The sequence below is a fragment of the Alexandromys fortis genome, unplaced genomic scaffold (assembly GCF_014885135.2).
Source record: "Alexandromys fortis isolate MF-2015 unplaced genomic scaffold, M_Fortis_MF-2015_v1.1 scaffold_30, whole genome shotgun sequence".
Classification (NCBI taxonomy): Eukaryota; Metazoa; Chordata; class Mammalia; order Rodentia; family Cricetidae; genus Alexandromys; species Alexandromys fortis.
The window spans coordinates 367,893-395,386 of record NW_026067922.1 but is presented as its reverse complement, the minus strand read 5'-3'; the positions used below and the strand labels follow the sequence as shown (position 1 = coordinate 395,386).

Genomic DNA, 27,494 nt, shown 5'->3' with positions numbered 1-27,494 from the left:
CTAGGACAACAATTAGAGTCAAATGTCTGACCCTGATCACATTTAGAAGCTACAAGTTAAATTCCTTATCGCTTCACATTTAATTTCTATCCATTTCATCTTGTGTGAGATAATCTGGTAAACATGTAGCAATATTTAACTTCCAAAGACTTTTATCTTCTCTATATAAGTAGTTCCCTCATACCCCCAAGTGGTCATGTGTTCTGCCAAGGAGAACAATGTAAACATTTAAATACTCATGGGACCTTGTAAAATTAATTTAACATTCATGCAATTTCCACTTGCTACACAACAGATCCTGAGGTTTTACAAGTACATACATAACAAGGGGCTCTGCTGCTTAAAAAAAAAAAAAATGTTCCCTTGTTGACTAAAGATAAGAGGTAAGGTGTGAAGACAGCAAACATTCCTGAACTATGACCCTCTTTGTATCGACCTTTAAGGAACAGAGGAGGAAAGTCTTAAGTATAGCACATAAGCTCCACCTATGAAACAGAGCATGGCCTGTAGTAAACCATCACATTCTACAGTAAAAGGTAATGCTGCATCAGAAAGCATTGCTTCTTCCTTGAAACTAGATATTTATATCAACAGGATTATAATAAATTATCTAGGGGAAAATTAGATTTATTTCCTAAACTAGCTTTCTCTAACAAGCATTTACGTTCATTTTCATAGTCCCTAAATTTGTTTCCAAGTAAGTTTAAAGTGTGATTTGGGAACTGTAAAAAACACAAAGTGGGGGGGAGGTGGAGTCATCCTAGAGCATGTATGTACATACCTACTATGGAACCCCAAGCTTAAAACTACAATTTAAATACTAATGAGAATATAAAAATATAAATAACACCAGGCATTGGTGGCACACGCCTTTAATCCTAGCACTCGGGAAGCAGAGGCAGGGAAATCACTATGAGTTTGAGGCCAGTCCGGTCTACAGAGCGAGTTCCAGGACAGTCAGGGCTATGAAGAAAAACCCTGTCTTGAAACCCCCCACTGTCCCAAAAAGAATATAAATAACAAAAGCCAACCTTCAAGGAATATTTCCCAGCTAAAAGGATTTATGCTAGGGACTTGACATAATTAATTTGAACAATAGGAAAATGGCAACACCATAACATTCAACAAAATACACGTTCTTACAACAGCCCCAAATAACAAATTCTATTGTTATCCCTACTATAAAAATGGGAAAACTAAGATTTAGAAAACTTGATCACCATCAACTAGAGAACAGCAGCGCAGACAGAAGCACAGGTCTAAATATGGCGCTCACCTTCCCACCAGACTACACCACACCACACCACACCAGAAGCTGAGGTCACAAGGTCAAAGGCCCACACAGCCACTCCCATCTGATCCCATCTGACAAAGGAAGGTCATGAAATGAGCTTGAAAATCAGCCTGTTTCTCAACACCCATTCTGATGCGAGATGACATAACGCTAGAAGAAGAAACCCTCATGGACATAAAATTGCTGCACTAGTTAACAGTGGCCCTAACAAAATATGAAGAAATGCATACAACCTCATTATAATTTTTATTTGGGAGGTACTAAGGGATGAAATTCAAGGCCTCACACAATTTAGAAAAGTTCTCAATCACTGTGCTAGACCTCCAGCCCTTCCTTCCTTCCTTCCTTCCTTCCTTCCTTCCTTCCTTCCTTCCTTCCTTCCTTTCCTTCCTCCCTCTTTCTTTCTTTCTTTCTTTCTTTCTTTCTTTCTTTCTTTCTTTCTTTCTTTCTTTCTTTATATTTTGGGGTCTTATTAAGTTGCTGGAATTACAGATCTGTGCCAGCCATTTTATAAAAATATCTATTCATAGTTATGATAGAGGAGAAAAGAACTAAAAGACTTAGTATGTCCAGGAATAGGCCATTAGCTATATTATAATTTTTAACCTACTCATTAAGAAGAGTTTCAAAAATGTTAAAGGCATGAAAAATATATAAGAATTACATAATTTTATAGGAAAAAAAGATAAACAAAAATTGTTCAACATTCTTAGCCATCAGGAAAATGGGAATTAAAACTACACTGAGGTTTTTTTTTTCTCCCAACCCTCTCAGAATGTCTATAATGAACACACTACAATGTGGGTAAAGAGGAACCCTTATAAAATACTGGTGGAAATGTAAACCTGTGTAACCACATGAAATAAACTAAAAATAGAACTACCATATGATACAAGCATATCTATCCTCTCCTAGGCATATACCCAAAAGGACCTAAGTCAGAACACAGGAGGCTCTTGCATGACCATGCTTACTGCAGCACTGTTCATAGTAGCCAGGGCCTGGAGCCAGCCTAGATATTATCACATGGATGAAAAATGTGTAATTTACACACATGAAAAGGTGTTTCATCCATACACAAAGAAAAGTGAAATCAAGTCATTTGCAAGAAAATGAATGCAACTGGTAATCATGTTAAGTGAACTATGAGCAAGGCACAATGATCTACTAAAAATAATGCATATTATTTAAAAATGCAGGTAAAACACTATATAACAAAATTTTTTTAAAAACCCTATTATGTATACTAACAAAAAGTAACAATAATCATATTTTTGTTTTTTGTTTCTTAAGACAGGGTTTCTCTGTGCAGTTTTAGCGCCTGTTTTGGACTAGCTCTTGTAGACCAGGCTGGCTAATGTGTGTATATATTCTTCAGACTTAGACATTAAGTAACGAGACTGCAGATTACTGAACTTTCTTATTTTCATAGTTTTTCTAAGACATATATAATTTAAAAAAAAAAAAAAAGGTTCTGGAGAGATGACTCAAGGGTTAAAAGCACCAGCTGGTCTAGTAGAAAGATACAGGTTTGGTTCCCAGGACCCGACAGCTCACATCTACCTGTAAAGTGAGTTCCAGGGGCTCTGACTCCCTCTTCTGGCTCCTACTGGCACCGAGCATGCACACAGTACAATTTTCAGGCCAATGCTCATGCACATTAAATAAACCCACAAAACTATAACAAACAAATATCTTAAACATAAAAGTTAAGAACTAGTGCCCACCAAGCCTTACTATGTAAATATTTTATTCTGTTTCTGAACTTGAAATAGGATATTATCAATTACTATGGTCTAAATCCAGGTGAGAAGTAATGTCATGTAGAACGGAGAAATCCAGGTCATTCTGCTGCATGGCTTAAGTTGAGAACCACTGTTCCCAAATACAGGTATAGTATCTTTAAAGATCAGAAACCTACATAAATGCTTTTAAAAATAGTATTTTGTGTATCACTTAGTGAAGAAATAAAATCCTCAATGAGTGAGAAAAAGGAAAAAAGAAAACAGCTCCTGGTAGCTAAGAGTTATCCTAGCATAACCAGCTTAATCTTAGCATGCTCATGTTAAAAACAACACCACACAAAGCCACTGTATAACCATGATGGGCCAAATAAAAAGACAACTCTGTAATTATATCTAAGCACAGAACAAAACATAAACATTGTCCTAAGCACAAAAATGACCACACATAATTATATTCTCACTAAAACCAATGTCCTGCTTAGGGGTGTTAGCACTGCTTGATTCTTCTGATACACACACACACACACACACACACACTTAAAAATATTTGAGGTAGGGGAGACGTGACTACAGGCATGTGGAGTTCAGAGGACAAATTGCAGAAACAGATGCTCCCCTTCCACCATGTGGAAGGGTCCAAGGATCAAACTCAGGTCTCAAGCTTTACCTGATGAGCTATCTCAGGTAAACCCAGCTCACTTCCGAGGTTCTAAGAAAAAATATCTAATCACAAAATGGTCTTGCTACCTAGCAACATCCAATTCACTGCTAAGTTCCACTTCCTTACACTTTCCCTAAGATTATATACAGAATACCAAATCTTTTATGAGTCCCAAAGACATGCATTTTTGTTATAAGAATCATCCCTCTTTACAATAAATCCATCTTGTTTAATTATAGATATGTTCTTAGTGATTTTCCCTGGATGACAATGACAAGAGTTGGAACTACAGATATGTCCAACCCATGAGCTACATGATTTCCAGGATAGCTACAAATCCGACCTAACACATTTGATGATAGTATCATGTCACTATGTCAAAAGAATGGACACCTCTGGAAAGTATAGGATGGAATTAGGAGTAAAATAAAATTGTGTAAGAATACCTCCAATAAATATATAGAAAGGATAACTAACATTCTACAGGAAAATTCTGTTACACAGGGCTGGGAATGGTGACACACACCTCTAATCCCAGCATTCAGGAGACAAAGACAGGAGGATCTCTGTGAGTCTGAAACCAGCCTAGGTTACATTACTGAGCTCTAGGCAAGACAGAGCTATACAATAAGATTCTGTCTTTTTTTTTTTTAAGTTTGAAATATAAACTTACCCATTCCTGACTTCCCACAAATTAAAAATTTTCTATTTAGTGGCTCTACTGATGTTGGCAAAACAAACAAATTTTAAGTTCACTTGCCAACTTATTCCATCAATCTGAACAAAATTAGAATTCAGTATAAAAATTAAAAGGAAAATGAAAACTAAATCTTAGACAAAAACATAGTGCCTAGAACTGTAAAATTTCTGGCACAGTGTTTCCAGGTAGGTTATTACTTTCTCAAAGTTCCTGAATACATTCATTTATCAGTCTAAAATGGGCATACTTGAATGCCGAAACTGGCACCTTGCCCTAAGTGTCCTTACCTCCGGGGTCCTTGTCTGGATTGTATTCTAAAGCATTGCTACAGATGAGGTCAATATCTTGAAGGAAATCTTTAGCCGTTAGATAATTATGTTTATCAATTTTAGTTATTACTGTTGATAAATCCATTGGTTCTTTGATTACTTCAAGATAATCTGAAACCTAAAACAAATAGGATGCTTTAATGAAAATTACATCTGGCTTTTTATATGCTTTAGTTCACAAAAGCACAAATTAAAAACAGAATACTTTAAAACTTAAATCTAAGTAGCTAATTATATAAGAGTAAAGTTACAATGCTTTTTATGATACTAAAGTTACTATCTGACATACTTTCCATGAAAAGCTTCACGGTGCTCATCTTGAAATTTGAAACCAACAGTCAGTTTTTGGTTTTTAAATCTTTTGGGTTTATCTGAGAAGAGAATGTGTGGGTAAAGTACCCAATAAGCATCAGTGCTACCTCAAGAAATGGGGGGGAGGGGTATAGGAGAGATTTTTTTTTCATATTAATACAGAATTTCTGGTATACGTTTTAAATTTTTTTCAACAAAACTTTCTTTTTTAACTCTATAAGGTGAACCATTTCATGGGAAGTATTTTCTACTCCTTTGGAGTCATTACACACATTTTGTGTCAATTAAATAAGTATTTTTTTTTCTAACTTGAAAAGAGCTTGCTGGACTTGTCTCTACATATAAATGATTCTACAGTAAGACATTCAGTCAGGATTTATAAAGTAAGTTTTATGTTTTAATGTCACTTCACCAGTAGGGAAGGATTAGCAAGCTGTATTTATTGTTTTCTCAAGTGGAAACCTCAAGTAGTAAACTGTAATCTGAAAGCAGTTTGAGCAATGTCTAAAACTAGTACAGGACCAACTTCTGGGCAGCTTCTGCTGTCTGAAAGTGAGGGTTTGTTTTCATATAGCTTCCAATGACACTGATACCATGATTTCAAGTTTATACACAGACTCGTGCATACCCATGCATGCATGTAATTTGTGTATGTTTTTCAAATTTTAAGGCCATTCATAAGTTGTGTGACTGTCAGCTCTAAGTGGGATCTTATTGCAGGCAGGAATGGAACTATTAGTTGGACTCTAAGGTCCAGTCATTGTATAAAAGTGGAAACAAATATTTATAAAAGGAAAGGCATTTAGAGTTTATACTATTAAGAGTATGAAATTTTAACACATATTTAGTTTTAAATTCAGTATGTTTTTAATATTTTGCTTTCTTCAAATGACTTTAAATTTGATAGTATTAGCCACTTCTAATGCATTATTTGAGCATATACTTTTATGTCTTAAACGACTTAGGAATTATCTTGTTTTCCCTTTTCTATTCTTCCCCTGCTACTCCTGCTTCAGCTTTGAGAGCAAGACCAGAATGAACCTAAGACAGAAAAGAGGATCATAACATTAACTAAAATTATTACCTAAACCTTAGCATTTCTCTTCCTTTCTATTTCTTTACCATGACTTATAAAACATATTCTCTTAAAGCAGAGGAAGCAATCTGCCAAAAATTTTGTGATTAGGAAGAAAAAACTTTCTTGAGCAAGAAGAAAACTAGTTAATTTGAGCCTGAGAAGCAGGGCTGGGGGATAGCTTGGCTAGTGGAACAGTTGCCATGCATGCAAGACCCTGGGCTTAGTTCTTAAGACCATAAAAAGAAATCTTTAATGATTATTTCAGATGAAAATCCTATAAGTGGTTTGTTTTTTTTTTAAGCTAAAGGCATATATTACACATATCTTACATGTCCTGCTATTTCAGTGGGAAAAGGCGGGAAGATAGCTAAGACGGAAAAGATGAAAGACTGAGGCTTTCAAGCATGGTGATGCATGCCTATAATCCCTAAATGTGGGAGTTGGAGGACTGCAAGTTCAAAGTCATCTAGGTCTACATAATAAGACTCTGTCTCAAATTTAAAAAGTAAAAGACTGTAGACTTTAAATTTGAAAAACCTTCCCAAACTTGGCTGTCACTACCCAACTTCCTCAACTGAACCAGTAGAAAAATAACAAAATGACCTTGGATGTTTTTTGAAAAGTATCAAATGGACTATTACACACTGTAGATAAACATCCAAATAAGAATTCTGACAGTCCCTTTATTAAAGAAGAAGGGGAAGATGTGTATTTTCAGAGTTGTTGAAGGGAAAATGTAACGCTAACCCATTCTTCCCAGTCACAGATGACATAATGGTTCCAAAGGAATCTGCTCAGGTCCAAAAACACAGATTTCACAATTAGGACACACATTAAACTTTGAATCATTTTATAATTCAAATTTTTTAAATGACAAAAAAAAAAGAAAAAACTAAAAACACCAAAACTGCTCAAACATGGAGTCTGAACTTATAAGGAGAAGGCCAGTAAAGATTATACTGTGGTCATCCACACTATATTATCCCAGGATAAAGTTGGGTTTTTTTGTTTGTTTGTTTTTAATTGACAGCATTCTAACGTATTCCAAATGGAAAATTCCTTTTCTCACCATCACAAACCAAGTTCCCACAATTACACAGAACAATACACGTACAAAGTGAGGAATTTTCCACTGGGAGCAGAGAAACTCTTTGGAGAAGACAGATTAAGTGCATGGGATGTGCGACTTAACAAGAGGCCTTTCTAAAGCAGAAAGACTTTACTTCCTCTTTTCACAGTTACAAACAGTTAAGGAAATGCCAGTACTGGCACCAAAGCATTGATACCAATGTACATTTAAAAGCAGGATTTATCCTGGAATAAAAATAGTCTATTATGGACATTTTGCAAAAGTAAATTTTAATCCTCTTCTTAAATTGAAGAGTAGTGATCACAGATGGCAATAATAATTAAGAGGACATATACAAATTGGTCACTAATTTCACTCAAAAGTCACCAGATGTTTGCTGATGACACTGGTAGTTATTATATTACATGGATTAAAATTTTATAGGCTAGGGGTAATATTCATCCATGCCTTTGCTTTTTTTCCTTCCAAAAAAGATGTCAATATTTTTTTTTCTTTTAGCCAGTTCAACTTCACTGTTTGCACACTACTGAAACAAGACCTCTTCAATATCCACCGGTTTGCTGAAGATGTTAAAGCGTTTATCTGTGGCCAGCCTCTTGGTGACATCCCTGAGAAACAACCGCAACTCTCTTAATGTATTTTCCTCCTGGTCTTCCATCCGATTTTTTTCTGATTCTGATAACTGACGAGGAGGAGATGGTAATGCAAGTGGAAGCACTTCCATAGCACACAGAGCTAAAACGAAAAAAAAAAAAAAAAGAAAAGAAAGAAAGAAAAAAGAGAGAGAGAAGAAAAGTGTTAAGGTTTTAACATGGTAAGCCAGGGCTCAATTGGACTTTGTACATTCTCCCAAAACAATCTTTAAAAGAAAGGAAATTACAAGTGTATGTGAACCATGAAAACCCAATAAGTAAAACTTCATATGGAAATTATAAGAGAATAACTTCACCTTATTGAGTAATTACAATAAGTCCCCTGGCCCTCTAAGAATTCTACCCTCATATTTTGTATATTATTTATCTATTTTATTACTGAAATGTTTTATTTTCTACTGTAAAGTGCTAAGAGATGTTCATATAATCTTCATTATATTCTTTAGTCAGACGTATGGATTACAAAAATTATCTTTCAAGCCAGGTGTGGCAGCACATACATTTAATTCCAGCACTCTGGGAGGCAGAGGTAGGAGGATCTCTGTGAGTTCCAAGGGGCTAGAGCAACACAGTTGAGATCCTGTTTCAAAACAAAATGAAACAAAAACAAATACCACAACTTTCATAAAAGCTTTTTAATTTTAATAAAGACAATAAATGTTTTATTTTGTTTTGTTTTCCTGGCATCAGGACTCAAATGCTAAGTATTTTGACTAAATCTTTAACATGAAAAAAGAAACTCAATAAAGCAGCTCAAAGAGAAAGTGGTGGCTCATGCCTGTAATCCTACCATTCAGGATACTATAGGAAAATCATGAGTTCAAGGTCTCTGTCTCAAAAAATATAAAAAGGCAGTAAAATAGCTCGGTGGGTAAAGTTCCTTGAGGCTTAAATTCAATCTCCAGAATCCATATAAAGGTACAAGGAAATAACCAACTTCACAGAGTTGTCCATCAAACACAAGCACAATAAGTAAAGAATTTAAAACATAAAGAAAAATAAAATATTAAAAAGTAAAAAAATAGAAAATCCAAGCCAGGCATCATTATTCACTCCCAGCACTTAGATTACTGAAGCAAAAAGTTCATGGCTAGCGTGGGTTACAGATGAGTCTACTTCAAAATAAATAAAAAAATAAATTCACATAGATGGGACTAAGACTTATCTAAGAGTATATGTATTATGTTATAAATAATGTCATATTATATATTATGAATATATATTAATAATATATTATGTAACATAACATATAAACAACAAATAACAAAACAAGTAGATATTTATAGAAAGGTAAGAACATAACAGGAAAGAAAAATATTTAGTATCCTACAAGAACCGTTAAAAGACATGTAAAGAACAAGGGGTGGGGTTAGAAGATAACAAAGTAGTTCTGGAAGACTTGGAAAGAGTGGGTGTATTAAAATACACTTGTGTTGGGGCTGGAGAGATGGCTCAGTGGTTAAGAGCACTAGCTGCTCTTCCAGAGGACCTGATTCAACTCCTATCACCCCTATGTAACCTCAGTTTCAGGAGACCTGACACCCTCACAAGGACATATAAGCAGGCAAAACACTAATGTTCATAAATAAAGAAAATATTAAAAAATATACTGAGATATATAAGAAATTCTCAAAGAATTAATTTAAATGGCATTTTTAAAATGGGTAATATGGGTTTAAAATATTAAAAATATACTGAGATATATATGAAATCTCAAAGAATTAATTTAAATGGCATTTTTAAAATGGGCAATACGGTTTTAAAATTATCTTAACAAAAATGTTTATTTCCTCATAACGTTGAAAGATTAAGGAGCAGGACTGCATCTTTTATGTACCTTTACAAGTGGGGGAAATAAATCCTCTTCAATGTCTTAGACTGCAGGTCTTCCCTAATTCAGAGAGTTGAAACCCAACAAATTCTTTAGCTTTTCTTAATACCATTGCTCCAAACTAAAGAAAAATAAAATGCTTAAAACAAGGCTATGGAAGTCTTTCAAACCCTCATAATATATTCTAAATACTGTTTTAGAAACTTTTCAAGTAAGCCAGAAAAGGCCATATTCTAACCCACTTTGACTCTCAAACCTCACAGTAAACGTGTCTGAGTCTGTAATCGCCTAGGAGGTTTACCTCTGGTTTTGTGTAAAGAAGTGTCTAGTGAGGTCTAAATGAAGAGGGTGGACATTTAGAATGTGGGCAGCACCACCCAATGGACTGGGGTCCCAGGGGAAGGAAACACACTGAGCACCAGCATTCCCCACCAGGCTTCCTGGCTGCAGACACATGATCAGTGTTTTGTTCTCTCTCCACTGTGATACTTTTCTTATCAGGATCAACCGCACCTACTCAAAATGTGAGCCACAACAAGGTCTCCTTCCTTAAGTATTTTTTGTCATGCATTTTATAACAACAAAGAGAAAAATAACTAACACACCACCTCTTAGACGATCAAATCTGCCCTGGTCCACAAAGGAATAACTTCTTTTATTCACAACCTGCCATTTCTAGTCCGGATACTTCAGATAACTGAAACTGAGTAGAACTGTTAACCTTTTTCCCCTTGGCTTTTTCGGCTGTTGAATGCAGACTCTACCAGAAGCTCTGAAGTGCTTGATAAAACTTTAACAAAGATATAATTCTTAATCTCAGATCAAGTAAACACACGGCCATTTTCAACATGTCCACTAGGTCAATGAGATAGCTCAGTGAGTAAAGAAAGGTGTTGGCCTCCAAGACTAATGGCCTAAATATTTCTTTTTTAAAAAATTTTTCTTTTATTACTTTTTAAAAGACAAACTATCTTTTTTCATTTTGCATACCAATTCCAGTTGCCACTCCCTCCCCTCCTCCCATTCCCACTACCTACCCCCCTAGCCCCAACCCCCACCCACTAAACAGAGAGGGTAAAGTACATTGCTTTGGAAAAGGTTCAAGCCCCCTCCCCAGTACTATATCTAAACTGAACAAGGCATCCATCCAAAAAGAATAGGTTCCCCAAAAGCCAGTACAAGCAGCAGGAATAAATCCTGGTGCCACTGCCAGTGGCCCCGCAGTCTGACCCAGCCATAGCTATACAACTCTCACCCACATTCAGAGGAACTAGTCTTATTGAGGGAGCCATGATGGGACTAGCAAGAAACCTGTCACTAGAGAAATTGCCAGGAATCAACAAGGGTGACCCCAGCTAAGGCGCTAAACAACAAAGGAGAAGGTACCTGAACTGGCCTTGCCCTGTAGTCAGACTGATAAATATCTTAAATATCATCATAGAACCTTCATCCAGCAATTGATAAAAACAGAGCAGAGAGCCACATTGAAGCACTGGACTGAGCTTCCAAAGTCCAACTGAAGAGTGGGAGGAGTGAGAATATGAGCACAGAGGTCAAGACCATGATTTGTACACCCACTGAAACAGTTTACCTGAGCTAATGGGAGCTCACCAACTCCAGCCGGACAGGGAAGGAACCAGCATAGGACCTGAATATTTCTTAATTCCATTCTGTCGTTTTTCTTATAAAGGCTTTTGGGACTTACCAGTATGCTTCCTTCGTGGTGGTGCCAACGATGCCTGATGGAGTATAAGTTCTTGGAAAAATTTTCTTCGATCTTCTTCAATAGGCCTTTGAATATATAATACCTCTTCATATTGTATTCTAAAGATACATTTAACCTATACATATAAACAAAGAAAGAGAAAATTAAAAGCATTAGATCAAATTACAATTCCTCCAATATCTAGTACCATTCTTAAAACACTGAACATTAATTCTGCTGGCAAATATGATTTCATGAACTAAAACACAATGGAAAAATGTCCAATTGTCCAAGAACTTAAAAAGTGATTAGGTAATATATATGTAAATATCATCAGACAAAAGCAAATCGAAAAGTTGATTAAACTGATTGATAGACATATCTCAAAGAGTTATTACATAGAACTAAAAAATAATTATTTAGAATCAGGAGCTGGAAGCATATTAACAATAACTTTTTAAACTCTTCATATTTCTTTCAGCCTTGTCTACAGAGTAAGTTCCAGGACAGCCAGCGTTACACAGAGACCTTGTCTTGAAAAACAAAAACAAACAAAATCTTCATATTTGTATTTCTTTTTTAAAATTGATTTTTATTGAGCTCTACATTTTTCTCTGCTCCCCTTCCTGTCACTCCCCTACCCTTCAACCCTCTCCCAAGGTCCCCATGTTCCCAATTTACTTAGGAGAGCTTATCTTTTTCTACTTCCCATGTAGATCAGACCTATGCATGTCTCTCTTAGGGTCCTCATTGTTGTCTAGGTTCTCTGGGATTGTGATTTGTATGCTGGTTTTCTCTGCTTTATGTTTTAAAACCCATGAGTGAGTACATATGATAATTGTCTTTCTGGGTCTGGGTTACTTCACTCAATATGATGTTTTCTAGATCCATCCATTTGCCTGCAAATTTCAAGATGTCATTTTTTTCTGCTGTGTAGTACTCCACTGTGTAAATGTACCATATTTTCCTTATCCATTCTTCGGTCGAGGGGCATTTAGGTTGTTTCCAGGTTTAGCTATGACAAACAATGCTGCTATAAACATAGTTGAGCACATGTCCTTGTGACATGGTTGAGCATCCTTTGGATATATATCCAAAAGTGGTATTGTTGGGTCTTGAGAAAGGTTGTTTCCTAATTTTCTGAGTAATCTCCACACTGATATCCAAAGAGTTTGTACCAGTTTGCACTCCCTCCAGCAATGAAGGAGTGTTCCCTTTACCCCATATCCTCTCCAGCATAAGTTGTCACCAGTGTTTTTGATGTTGGCCATTCTTACAGGTATAAGATGGAATCTCAGAGTTGTTTTGGTTTGCATTTCTCTGATGACTAAGGATGTTGACCATTTTCTTAAGTGTCTTTCAGCCATTTGAGATTCCTCTGTTGAGAGTTCTCTGTTTAGGTCTGTACTCCATTTTTTTATTGGATTATTTGTTCTTTTGATGACCAATTTCTTGAGTTCTTTGTATATTTTGGAGATCAGACCTCTGTCCAATGTGGGGTTGGTGAAGATCTTTTCCCATTCTGTAGCTGCCATTTTGTCTTGTTAACCGCATCCTTGGCTTTACAGAAGCTTTTCAGTTTCAGGAGGTCCCATTTATTAATTGTTTCTCTCAGTGTCCGTACTACTGGGATAATATTTAGGAAGTGGTCTCCTGTGCCAATGCATTCAAGTGTACTTCCCACTTTCTCTTCTATGAGGTTTAGTGTGGCTGGCTTCCTGTACAATAAAAGAATTTCTGGAGGCATTACCATCCCTGACTTCAAACTCTACTACAGAGCTACAGTACTAAAAACAGCCTGGTATTGGTATAAGACAGGAGGACCAATGGAACCGAATCAATTATTCCACACACTTTTGAACACTTGATTTTTGACAATGAAGCAAAAAATATCAAATGGAAAAAAAGAAAGTATATTTAACAAATGGTGCTGGCATAACAGACTATCAACACAGAAGAATGATAATAGATCCATATCTATCACCATGCACAAAACTAAAGTCCAAATGGATCAAATACCTCAACGTATTTGTATTTCTTTGTATTTCCCATGCTCTGTTTTCCCTACCAAGTCTATTTCACTGTATCCTCTGGAATCTTGGTTCTGCTGTCAATTAAAGTAAACTTTTAGACATTTGATAGACTATCCCATCATACCTTACATGAAAATTCAAAGTAAACTTAAGTCAGTAGTTCTCATCTCAGCAATCACCTCTCATCTGTCCACTTATCTAGGCTTTCCATACACTACCCTCTTTTACAAGATATGCTACTTAAATCCTTTTACACCATCCACATTTGTCACCATGACACTTAACACGGTCTTTGATTTTTTGTTTGTTTGGCTTTAGGTCTAACTTCTACCTTCTAGGCTCCAAACTTCCTGATAAAGCTTTTTTTGCACCATTTAATCCCTGCACTTGGGAGGCAGAGGCAGGTGGATCTCTGTGAGTTCGAGGGCAGCCTGGTCTACAAGAGCTAGTTCCAGGACAGGCTCCAAAGCCACAGAGAAACCCTGTCTCGAAAAAAAAAAAAAAAACTTATCTTATTGTTTCAAATATTTCTCCCATTTTTTGTTTACCTTTCATTCTATCAATAGTGCTCAGTAATATACAAAAGTTTTAAAATTTTTTAAGATCCAACTTATTTATATTTAGCACTTTTTGTTTATTTTTGCTTTTTTGGTGTCATGTCCAAGAACTCACTATCAAACATGGTGTTATAAAGTTTTACACCTATCTTCAAAGTTGTCGATCCCATTTATCCCCATCTCCATCCATTCCTCCTCCATCTCCATTCAATAAATAAAAAAGATATTGAATGCATGAATAAGAAATTGGACCCCATGGGGAGGGGACAACTGAAAATGGAACAAAGACCCAATTGTAAGACATGGCTCTATACAATCCTAGAAGAGAATAACTCCTTGGTTTTGGCCTTATACCAAAACACCAAGCTGTTCCCCTTAAATAAAGACAATCGAAATAAATTTGGAGGGCTGGAGAGATGGCTCAATGGTTAAGAGCACTGGTTCTTCCTTCAGAACCCAGGTTCAGTTCCCAGGACCAACAAGGCAGCTGACAAATGTCTTTAACTCCATTTCCAGAGGATCTGAAACTAAATAGTTAATTTTATTACAAGGCCTTCTTCTTGGTTCTGTAGACACTAAGCACACACAAGGTACACAGACACACATGCTGGCAAAACACCCATAAATATAAATAATAGAATTAAAAAAATTTAAAAGAATTACTATTAGTACATGATATTTGAAATCAGAGACACTTTAATTCAAATCTTTGCTCTGTCATTAAACAGTGGTGAGACCCTGAGTAAGGCCCTGCAGCTCCACAGCCTTTGTTAACACAGAGCAATGACTTCTAAAGATTTTGAGAAACATTGTATGACACCGAACACAGTTCTTCAAAAATAAACACATTCATTTAACCCGGTATTCTAGTAATAGTTATTTCTATTATGAAATAGATGCATACTAAATGTTTAAGAAGATATGAAAATAAACATAAAAAGTTCTATTGTTTTTCTGGACTACTGGACTAGAAGATAGAAACATTAAGAGAATATAAAAGAGATTTTATTTTGTCCTAATACCAACACACAGGTCCCATGAAAATAGTTCGTCGTTGAAATATAGAGCAGAACTAGACATGGTAGCTCACATTTAGGGGGCTATTTAGGGACTAAGGCAAGAGAACTGTCATGAGCTTGAACCTAGCCAGGGATAGATAGATGGATGGATGGATAGATGCATGTATGCATGCGTGTATATATATACACGCATACATACATACATACACACATATGATGCAAACCTTTTTTCCATTTACAGTAGTACTTATTACATAATATTTTTAAATTGCACAATTATACAATCAGTATACAGAGAATTCATATAATCTTCACCTCAAAATGTAGAAATTCTTAATATCTATGATTCATAAAAGCTAAAAATACAGCTGGGCGGTGGTGGTGCATGCTTTTAATCCTAGCACTTGGGAGGCCGAGGCAAGTGGATCTCTGTGAGTTCGAGGCCAGCCTGGTCTACAAAAACTAGTTCCAGGACAGGTTGCAAAGTACAGAGAAACCCTGCCTCAGGGTGAGGGTGGGGAGCTAAAAATGTAGAACATCATATAAAAGGAAAAGAAGCTGAAATCTTAAGTTCAATGCTAACAAACTTCTAATGTTTCAGCTGCAATCAGTACCTTGATTCTTCTGACTACCACACACAGCTAAACTATACCCTCTACTAATGATAAACTAAAGTTATGATTAATAGCATTGTGAGTGGGTGGCTGATGGAGGAAGGTCACTGGCTAATAAAGAAACTGCCTTGGCCCATTAAATAGGCCCAGCCTTTAGGTGGGTGGAGTAAACAGAACAGAATGCTGGGAGAAAGAGGAAGTGAGCTCATACACCTTAGCTCTGTTCTCTGGGGCAGATGCGATGAAGCTCCGACCCAGGATGGACATGGGCTAGAATCTTCCTGGTAAGTGCACCTTGGGATGATACACACATTATTAGATATGGGCTAGACCAGGTGCGAGAGTTAGCCGAGAAGAGGCTAGATATAATAGGCCAAGCAGTGTTTAAATGAATACAGTTTGTGTGTTGTTATTTCGGGTAAAGCTAGCCAGTGGCAGGAGCTGGGTGGCAGGAACGCAGCCCGCAGCTCCCTCAACAGGTGGCTACTCTTACAGGGGACCCAAATTCAGGTCCCAGTACTCACGACAGAAAACTAACTACTAACTGTCTGTCACTGCAGTTTCTGGCCTTTGTGTGCCATTGAACACACATATATACACAAGCACACATAATTTAAAAATAAAAAAGGTTTCAATAAATTAACTATTCTACTCAGGCCACTAAGAGGTCTCAGCAGGCATAGATATTTACCACACAAGCCTGATAATCTGAGTTTGATCTGTAGAACTCAGAATGAAGGAGGGAGCTGACTCCCAAAGGTTATTGTCTGACATATACATCATGACCTGCATATGCACATACAATATATACATACAATAATAATTATTACAATTATATTATTATAAAATTTAAAAATAAATTGCTTTCCTATAAGAGCAACAAATTATTCAAATTTATTCTATGAAAACAACTAACAAAAAGTGAAACATGAAAGAACTCAGGAAATAAATACTTTAATCAACAAATTCTATATAATCATGTTTATATTACATAAAACATAAATATTTTAGATGAACTTTATTTTACTGTATCTCCTAGAAAACTATTTCTCACTAAGTACTTCTAAAACACACCATTTGAAGATAAAGAAAGACTGGAGTATTAAAATTTTTTAAGCAATTTCATTCAATGCCAATTTCTTCCCCTCAACTAATCATGATTTTACTTTAAGTCTGAACTCAAAAGTAAATTTCAGTTATTTTTTTTAAAACAAAAATGCACAATAATATTTAACTCAAATGTAGCCCTACTAATGAAAAGCTACATGTCAAATCCTATCAACTGATCTCACAAAGAAGAATGAAGAGGACCATTATGAAGGGCCTGGTGATTGAAGAGCTCAGCTTTCTGAGGAGTCACACATGTCAGGCTCTGTTCTACACATGAACTGTCTCAGTCTTCATAGCAATGAGGAAGATTATAGCAAACAAGAATAGTGGCTAATAAGCTGTAGATCTTGTATACAAATCCTGATTTTACTCTAATTAAAAGTTGTTTAATTTAACAAGTCAACTATTTTTTAATAAGGCAAAATAAATATTGCGGTGCTTCTTACCTCTTCAGGGAGCTCACTGTACATGGTTTCAGAGGTAGACAATAAAAATATAGGTGAAAAGGATGGTATATCCTGTAGCAGGGTCAGAAAAGTTGCTCTCACAGTCTCGCTGACAGCTTCCCACCAATCACCAATATGAGGCATATAAACAACACTAGGTACTGTTCTTCGAGCTTCTCGAAATATCTAAGGAAAGAATAAGTGTTTTTTAAGCTCAAATTGAGTATTCTCTCCCCCCCCCCCACTCACACACCCCTGGAGACAGGGTTTCTTTTCTCTGTGTAGCTTTGGTGCCTGTCCTGGAACTAGCTCTTATAGACCAGGCTGGCCTTGAACTCACACAGATTCATCTGCCTCTGCTTCCTGAGTGCTGGGATTAAAGGTGTGTGCCACCACTGGCCTCAGTTCTCAAACTGAGTACTCTAAAGCCTACATAGCAACCCCTGTATGCATTATATATATATATATATATCAATTATGTTCAAAATTAATTTCTTCAAGATAAGATATGCAAGTCTATATAGGTAACTCCTATGTATTCCTTCATCCCCAAAAGGGTATTTTTCAATTTAACTACTCCTATTCGGTACATATTAATAAGATAAAGGTAGAAATTGTTTTATTTATCATGTACAATAAGACATACCACTATAAAAAATGCTGCAAATAAAAAAATAAGCATAACATTTCTATTGCCTATGTTAATTTAAGAGTTAGTGAGCTTCAGTAAGGAAGAAAAAGACAACATAGTTGAAATACTTAGGCACAGGGCCTAAAATCACTCAACACATGAATACATATTTTGGCCATGTTGTACTACCCTGAAGCTTAAATTTAGTGAACTTTCTGCTTACACACTTATTCACCTCTTTCTATTACTTAAGCTTTAATTCTTCATAGTCACAAAATATCCTTACTCCTCAAAAGAACATTAATAAACTGGACAGTAGTAACATATGCTTTTAATCCCAGCACTCAGAAGGCAGGCAGACTTCTGTGAGTTCAAGGCCTGCCTGGTCTTCAAAGCAAGTTCCAGGATAGTCAAGGCTATCCAAGGTAGCCAAGAGTAACCCTGTCTTGAAAAGTCACAATCAATCAATAGATAAATGAGCAAGGAGCTCTGAGCCATTCCATTATCAGAATATTGTCCCTTGGGAAGCTGAGGATAGGGAACCTGAAATGACCCTATCCTATACCAATACTGACGAATATCTTCCATATCACCATAGAACCTTCATCTGGTGATGGATGGAGATAGAGACAGAGACCCACACTGGAGCACTGGACTGAGCTCCCAAGGTCCCAATGAGGAGCAGATGGAGGGAGAACACGAGCAAGGATGTCAGGACCACGAGGGGTGCACCCACCCACTGAGACAGTGGGGCTGATCTATTGGAAGCTCACCAAGGCCAGCTGGACTGTGACTGAAAAAGCATGGGATAAAACCGGACTCTCTGATCATGGCGAACAATGAGGGCTGATGAGAAGCCAAGGACAACGGCACGAAGTTTTGATCCTACTTCATGTTCTGGCTTGGTGGGAGCCTAGCCAGTTTGGATGTTCACCTTCCTAGACATGGACAGAGGGGGGAGGACCCTGGACTTTCCACAGGGCAGGGAACCCTGACTGCTCTTTGGACTGGAGAGGGAGTGGGAGAGGAGTAGGGGGAGGGGGAGAGGAGGGGGGGGGGGAGGGGGAGAAGGGTGGGAGGAGGGGGAGGGAAATGGGAGGCTGGGAGGAGGCGGAAACTTTTTTTTTCCTTTTCATAATAAAAAAAAAGAATATTCAAAATGACATTTCCTCGGTTGTTAAAAACGATACTTCTCGGCAAACTTGGCAAACACACAATAGTAAGAACCAGATTGGTAAACCAGAATTTCTCTTCTCTATGGGTAAGTTAACAGCTGTTGAGCCCATCACTGAATTCTTGTATGTTAATATACAATCTTGTCACTGTTTTTAACAAGTTTAGATATAAACAAGAACATCTGACAATATCTCTTCAATCTAACTTGAAAGTTCTATTTTCTAGTTATTTCCCTCATTTTAAACAAACTATGATGAGCCTTTGTAATGAAAGATGAATTAGAACCTAACAGAAATTATCAGTAGCAGATGTGGTAATGCATGCCTATAATTCTAACTTTGTAGGTGGCTGAAGCAAAAGAACTGCAAGTTCCAAGACAGATGGGGACTACATATCAAGTCTGAAGCCAACCTGGGCTATATAGAAAGATCTTCACACACACACACACACACACACACACACACACACATAAACATACAGGCAAAAAATTATGAGAAATACAGAAATTTTCTTAAAAATAAAAAGAATTATTTTTATTTCAAGAGCATGCTTACCAATTACATGAATTTATTCAATAATATTTTATACATTAAACTTTTTGAATAACATGATATGTGCTGGCAACTCAGTAAGTAACCAGAGGCGCACACAGACTCTCCCCCAAGCATGAAGAAACAAGTGATGTTCCTTCTCACATGTGTGCTCCTTCCTTTCTTGATATTTGCATATCCACCAATCCAGAGCAGCTGTACAACCCAGTTCTACTTCAGGATTCACAAATGCTAACTTTACATAAAATACTCTTCCTAAATCTTAAAAATTCATGGTTTTTTCCCTCCTTGAAGCTCTCACAGAACTTCATAAAAGCAGAATAGCATAAATAATTGGCAAAAGGAACAACTCACACAGAAGTTCAAAGGCAACTGAGACATTCATTTAAAAAAAATTACTGCATGTCACCAAGATCAGTCATGGTATGAGGAAGACAGTAACTAATTCTTACTGCCACTATCTAATTCCCCAGTATGTGCTGGTAAACTAGGAAGGAGAGAAAGGTAACCAAAGCAAAAAGACTAGCAAACAATAGCTTACTCATAAACTTCATAAATCAACCACTAAATTTAGCCATGCAAGTTATCCCCACATGCCCAGTGTGTAAGAGAAAGCAAAACATCCCTGCACAAAAATAATTTTGCCTATCATTCTAGTGCTTCTGTTAGATTGTCTAGGAATACATGTTGAAAATATTCAGTTGTTACCATGCATCAGAGTGAGTACACACTGCACAGAAGGTTAGGGATAATAAGAACCTCGTAAAGCCAGATGTGAAACAATGCAGTCTAGCAAACGCACTGCCTGCCTGGCAGCCATAAACTACACACAAACACAACCAATTCTCAAAGATAAGGGTTTGCTTCGATTTCTTTTTTCTTTTTATCAAATCCTCTCCAAAATTTATAATTTGAACATAACATTCTGTTATTTCCGGTGCCTCTAGGAAAATACCCCTTTCCTTATAGAACTTAAAAACCGTATTAGAAAGCCTAAGCAGGTAAGTCTAACACAAATAGAAATCTTTGGACTTCACCTTTTTACTTTCTAGTCCGTGCGTATAATAACTTAACAACGGGAGACTACATGAGATAAACAACATCTAGAGATTATTTCCATGTTTCTTCTAAGCCCTTAGTTGGGAACCATGTTTACCTTCTAGAAAAACTAAAAAACACTATTAAAGTATTTTCCCTTTTAATTCCTTGGTTTGTATCTCACAATACTACAGTAAGCTTTCATAGTTTTAAGTATAAAACCAACTTGTTCTAATTTCCCATTTTTAAAAAGATTTATTTATTTTATGTATATGAATGCTCTATCAACTTTATGCCAGAAGAGGACATCAGATCCCACTATTCCTGGTTGTGAGTCACCATGTGGTTAACAGGAATTGAACTCAGGACCTCTGGAAGAGTAGCTAGTGCTCTTAACTGCTGAGTGATCTCTCAAGCCAGAATTTCCCAGTTTTTTAAACTAAAAAAAAATATAGCTTCGTGGTAAAATGCTTGCGCAGTATGTGGAAGAACCTAAGTTCAATCGGGAGCACTTAAAGTAAATAACAAGCCTGAAACTAGCATTTTAAAATTCTTGAGTATAATAAACATCAGAAAAAAGAAATGCAATCCTATTGTGACTTTTGAGTTATTGGTTTGGGAATAATGTAAAAGCAATCCTTCAGTAGTTTACCCATTATCATGAGACTGTGTTTTGATGTTGGGGATACAAGGTCCTGGGGATGGAACCCAGGGCTTTGCACACAATAGCCAAGTGTCACTGAGCTACATCCCCTGTTGGTAACTTTTAAAGTTATGGTCTAAAATAGTCTTTCTGGAGTCAAATAACTGTAATTCAGAGTAGAAAAATAGTCTAGTTTTAATGAAGTGGCACCTAGCTGGGAACAACTGATGCCATTTGAGAACTAGGAAAATACTCACCTATAAGGTGTCTTGGATTGGTGGATGTGCAAGGTGTAGTAGAAAACAGAAAAACTGTTATAGAGAAAAAAAGACAGTAGGCCAAATTACTGAACCAACCGTTTCAAATACCTCTGACATGACCAGCACTCTTGCACAAGCAAATTGAACAAACACCAATGTCTGTTCACACTTCATTTTCATTTCTTTTCAGCATCCTTCTTGACCCAGATATTACAGTCTCTTAACTAGGTTTTCTTTTAATTACTCCTGTTAAATATCAAAGGCAAAACCCAAGCTACTGGAGCTAGACATAGCCAAATCAGGGGAGTACTAATGAGACAAACTGTACTTCTAAGAGTTCTAGTTATCTGAAAAGCCAAACTTACAAGACAGTACTTAAGCACCAAATTCAATAGTTTGGGGGCTGGGAGTACTGCTCAGTGGCAGAGCATTTGCCTCACGTGTGTCCACAGACCTCTCTGTGTGAAAGTTTCCCCATTTTCTTTCTTCATTTTGGCAGCTCTAGGAATCAAACCCAGAGTCTTGCACAAGTTGCTCAGTGTTCGACCAATGAGCTATATACACAGCTCTGTGCATTTTTTAGGTTAAGAATTTGCAGCCCCATTATAAAACAGCTATTTTGTTTAAAAATTGAAATCTACATGAAAAAACATCAAACTCAAATGTGAATAAAGCAGAAAGCTCAAAGACAGCTATGCTCTGACTTGACTAAAAGGGGCTATCACAAGAAAGAGGTGAACATCTTTATGTCACCAAGAAACTTCCAGAATTTGACATAGTTACTTAATATTATTTAATATTATAAATATACTAAATTTATGAAACACAGCTAAAATCAAAATTTGAGGAGATAAAATTCAATTTTTACAACAATGTTAAACCACTAATGAGTTCCTTGTATCTTGCTATCACAAGATACATAATATCACTGATGATTTATTCTTTTGACATCACTTTGCTACATCTATATTCTATTCACCTAAGATCTACTGAGCATGTTCTGTGAAAGCAAGACATGTCTGACCTCTGAAAACTAAGGGTTCAGGAAAAAGAGGCACTAAATTTTTCTACATAAGTATAAAACCAGCCAGGGATGAAGCACACCTCTACTGGTTTCTGAACTGTGGCAATACTACAAAACAACCTCTGTGGGAGTTAAATTATCTGATATTTTTATTCCTTAAAAACTTTTAGAACTCAGCAACTGCTACATATTCTCAAGCAATATAATTTAATTTACTTACAAACTCAAGGAGAGTGTATGCCACAGAAAAACCCAGACACCATGTGAATTAACACAAAACAACCAGAGTGTGTGTTTTCACTTCAGCAGCACATAAGGTAAAACTGGAACAATACAGGAGATTAACATAGCCCCTAAACAAAGACAACATGTAAATTTGTGAAGTGTTCAATATTTTTTGGGAGAGAGAAGATAGAAAGAGAGAGGAGAGAATAAAAAGTTGGGTAGGCAGGAAAGGAGGGAGGCTCTGAAAAGAGCTGGGGAATGAACATGATCGTTGTATGAAAAAATTTTAAGTAAACTAAAAGGGGGGTGATGAACTGCTGTAAATATCAATCCTTTAGTATTTGATAGTACTAAAGTACTTAGTGCTAAAGTAGTACTTAGTAGTACTAAAGTACTTTGGTACTAGTAAAAAAAGGTTTTCCCCGGGAACTTTCATATACTTTCTTACTGGGAATAGAAAAATACTAAAATTTTCACTAAAATAAACACTATACAATACCTAAATTCTAAGCTTTTGATAAACCACATAAAGGGACTAGAGACACAGCTCAGTGGTTCAGAGTACATGCTTCTCTTCCTGAGGACCTGAGTTCAATTAAGAGCACCTGCCTGAAACTCCCACTCCAGGAGAATCTCATCTCTCTGACCTCTAGGGCATTTGCATTCATCTGTACACATACAGATATATACAGATAATTAAAATAATAAAAAACCTTTGCAAAAGGAAAAACCACATAGATTAATTTTAAATATAATATCCGACCTTTTTTCTAAGTCAATAATGAAAACAATATAGGACAGTATTCATTCTTTGAGAATGAAAAATAAGTGAAAATATAAGTGGAATCACATTATTGTTGATTTTTAGTCTTTTTTTTTTTTGTCTCTTGTAGGTTTTAAAGGGAGGTGAAGAGAGAACATTTCATGTAATTCAGGGTGACCTTCAACTCATTATGCAACCAAGGATGACGCTGAACTCCTGCTCTACCTGTCTCCACCTCCAAGTGCTAACACGCTGATTATGTTGTTGTTTTTATTCTACTTTATTACATACTAATCCCAACAAGTCTCTTATTATAGATTACTAACACCTGAGGGTGTATTGTAGGGCTCAAAAACTACATATGAAAAATAGCAGCCATGAATGTGATTTCCCATTTACCTTGGAGTACTATGACATGCTCAATAACGTAAGAGCAATATGTGTACACGAACAAAACCTTATTATACCTACTAATGACCAGAGACTGCTGAGAACTGTATCTCAAATTTGATCTAATTAAGACATAGAATGATAACACATTGGGGTGCATGTTTAAAATGCAAGTTCCTGAAACCTATTCCAAAATCAGTAAAATAGGACTTGTGGGTCTAGAGTAAAGGAGTCAGAAATTTCAGTAAATGCCTCAAAGCAATTCTAAGGCACACTAAATCTTAAACAGTAAGGGAAACTCCTCAGTAGGCATTAACTTCTCTAATATATTTCATTCCTACTATTAACTAAGATACCAGGCAGTCAGGTGGCTAAACAAAGTTTTGATATACATTTTGCTGTGTATGTTTTAAAGAACAAAGTTACCACCATCCACATAGTGTAAAGAACACAAAGGCTTTTTTTTTTTTCATTTTATCATGCATAAAAATACACCCCTTTAAAGGTCACTTAAGATTTCTTCCCTCTTTTCATGTTCATACTCTACTATTAAATACCCAAACTACTTTGTATTAAGTATGTTAGATGGTACCAGTTGGGTAGATACTTTTGAAGTCAATCCCAAGAACACACATGCTGGAAAAAACTATCTTCCAAAAGTTTTACTCTGGCCTTCACATATATACATGGCACATGTGTGTGCACATGCATACACACAAATAAGTAAATAGCTGTGGAAAAAATCACATATATCAGAGAAACTCATGCTAAGTAATTTGCCAGCCGGGTGGTAGTGGCACTGACCTGTAATCTCAGCACTCGGGAGGCAGAGGCAGGCAGATCTCTGTGAGTTGGGGCCAGCCTGGTCTACAGAGCTACTTCTAGGACAGCTAGGGCTGTTACACAAAGAAAAAAACAACAACAACAACTTGCCACAGACTAACCCTTCAGTTACACCATTACTTAAGAGTTGATCCTCAGGGCAGAGAGGCAGGCAGGCAGGCAGGCAGGCAGGCAAGCAGGCAAAAAGGAAGGAAGGGATACCAAAGAAAGCAACTTTTTATATGTACCTGAATCACACTCTCTACCCTAGAATGTTCTCGTATCAATTTACAATCAGATTTGCTGACCTTTCTGAGTTATTAAAAAATTAGACTTGGGGGCTGGAGAGATGGCACAGTGGTTAAGAGCACTGACTGCTCTTCCAAAGGTCCTGAGTTCAATTCCCAGCAACCATATAACTGCTTATAGCCATCTGTAATGAGATCTGGTGCTCTCTCTGACCTGCAGGCAGAACACTGTATACAAAATAGATAGATAGATAGATAGATAGATAGATAGATAGATAGATAGATAGATAGATAGATAAATTTAAAAATAGGAATTAGTCTTATTAAATAACAATCTCTTTTTTGGATACATTGTTCAAGAACTACTACATTTATAAATTTAAAAAATTGTGCCAGGTGGTGTACTCCTTTAATCCCAGCACTTGGGAAGCAGAGGCAGGTGGGTCTCTTGAGGCCAACCTGGTCTACAGAGTGAGTTCAAAACAAGTCTATACAGAGAAACCTTGTCTCAAACCCCCACCCACAAAAGAAGCAAGAAAGAAGAAAGAGGAGGGAGGGAGGGAGGGAGGGAGGGAGGGAGGGAGGGAGGGAAAAAATCTTAAGACACAAATAAACAGTGATTACCTACTCCCTGGCAATGTTCAGTGAGTCTAGAAGATCCCATTGCACAGCTCCAGGTAAGACCTTATTTAAGCATGAGTTCTAAGAAGCCCCTCAGCTGTACTGAGTTTTCTCAGTATACAACCAAAGGGTGAAAACCAAGGATCTTTATAATTTTTTCTCCTACCAAAGAATACCTCTCTCCTTCTACTTTTCCCATCAACATGGAGAGAAAAAAAAAAGAAAGCCAAAAATGAAAAAGAACAAAAAATATAAAGTTAGAATACCTATTTAGCCAAGTATGATTCTTTCTTAACAAAGCCTATACTCCTGGTACTATGAAGCTGCAGTTCACCACAAGGCGTCCTGAGTACTGCTTACTCATGCTTTACTACACAAACCTGTAATCTGAATCTCTAGACACACAGCAAACACACCAGACAACTGCAGAACAGAGGTCCTCTCTTTTTAAAAATGGTTCTCTTTTAATGTGACTTTTTTCCAAGCTGTGCTGGACCTTGTGGAAATCCTTACCTCAGCCCTCCAGGGTGCTGGGATTATAGGATTTAGCCAAGACAACCCACCAAATTGGTCTTGTTTCTTGTTTCATTATTTAAAGAGACAGATTTTGGTGACAGATGGGAAAGACAGTTTTAACATCAAGCATGGAGACCTCACTTTGACCCCTGCCACAAACATCAAAAGACACACATGGGAGCATGCACTTTTAATTCCATTGCTGGGGAGGTGGAAACGAGAGGATATTGAGTTCTCTGGCCAGTCAACATGGCCTAATCATACAATCCCAGGTTCCAGTAAGAGACCCTATCTCAAAAACAAAGTTGGAGGCACCTGAGAAATGATGCTGCAGACTAGCTTCTGGCCTCGATGGGTACCATCGTGCGCACACACACACAAAGAAAAAGCAGAGGTAAGGAAAACCTCACTAAACTACCCTCGCTCATCTTGTATTGTACATCAGGGCTGAAATGATCCTCCTGCTTCAACTTCTAAGTAACTGGGAATACAGAGACAACACCACACCTAGCTCCTTCAAAGCTATTTCATCTTTCACTTGCTTGATACAGTCAAATATAAATGCCATAAAATAAAAAAAAGTTAAAAACACTACAATAGTTGCAATTTTAGGTGAGACCTTTTCTCCTTTATATTTGTAATCATAATCTGCATTTATAAAGTTGGCTGAAAAACTGGTTCCACAAAAGAGCATCGGTCAATATGCACAAGGACCTAGGAGATCCTCATCACCACAAAACTAAAACATAAGACATATAGGAAACAAACACTAAAGTTTAATCATTTCCAACTACACAAATTTCTGCTCCTAAATCAAAGCACCATTTATGAATAGATTTTAGGAATTATTTGCATGCCTTCTTCACTTTCCTATCAACCTGTGTAAAACACCCTCATCTCTGTTGACTTCACAGCATATCATAAGCTACACATACCCGCTTTACCCGTCCTCCATTAAGGAACTTTCAGTTTATGAATTATTTGGTTTGTCAGTATGCACAAAGTCATGGATACATATCTTTATGCACCTGACAACGGGTAGTTAACAGATCTTTTGGGGAAAAAATTCACAAATACATAATTCTGGCTCAAAGGTATATATTACTTTAAATTTTGTGTAAAAAAATGCCTAACAATGCCCTGAAATAGTCAAATAAATTTACATTTTCATTTAACTAAATACAAATATCTAGCATATCCAGTGTTTCCATAATTAAGTTGTTTTTAGTAACTCTAAACAAATCTTGTAACTTTCTTTTACATGTAAAAGTAAAAATCTTTTTTAGTTGGTTATTTTTTTCTACTTATAAATATAAAGTAAATTTTCTTTTTTCTTTCTTTTTTTTTGGCAGAAGTGAGAAGCTAGTAAGATAGGTATGCACAATATAGTCTAGGTTCATCTTATATCA

At 36.6% G+C, this 27,494-nt stretch overlaps 1 protein-coding gene and 1 non-coding gene across 2 annotated transcripts in view; one reads left to right on the top strand and one right to left on the bottom strand.

Moving 5' to 3' along the window:
- The window catches only part of Atad2b (ATPase family AAA domain containing 2B), a 134,845-nt gene that overhangs the window by 23,610 nt on the left and 83,741 nt on the right, over positions 1-27,494 (bottom strand). Inside the window, exons 18-21 of the mRNA XM_050141885.1 lie at positions 17,178-17,363; positions 11,399-11,534; positions 7,748-7,944; positions 4,688-4,847 (exon numbers count right to left, since the gene is read on the bottom strand). Of these exons, the coding sequence (XP_049997842.1) occupies positions 4,688-4,847; positions 7,748-7,944; positions 11,399-11,534; positions 17,178-17,363 (679 nt within the window). The remainder of the gene's footprint in view (positions 1-4,687; positions 4,848-7,747; positions 7,945-11,398; positions 11,535-17,177; positions 17,364-27,494) is intronic.
- On the top strand, positions 22,792-22,898 carry LOC126501380 (U6 spliceosomal RNA). Its single transcript, XR_007591664.1, has one exon. It is a non-coding gene; the product is annotated as a U6 spliceosomal RNA (small nuclear RNA).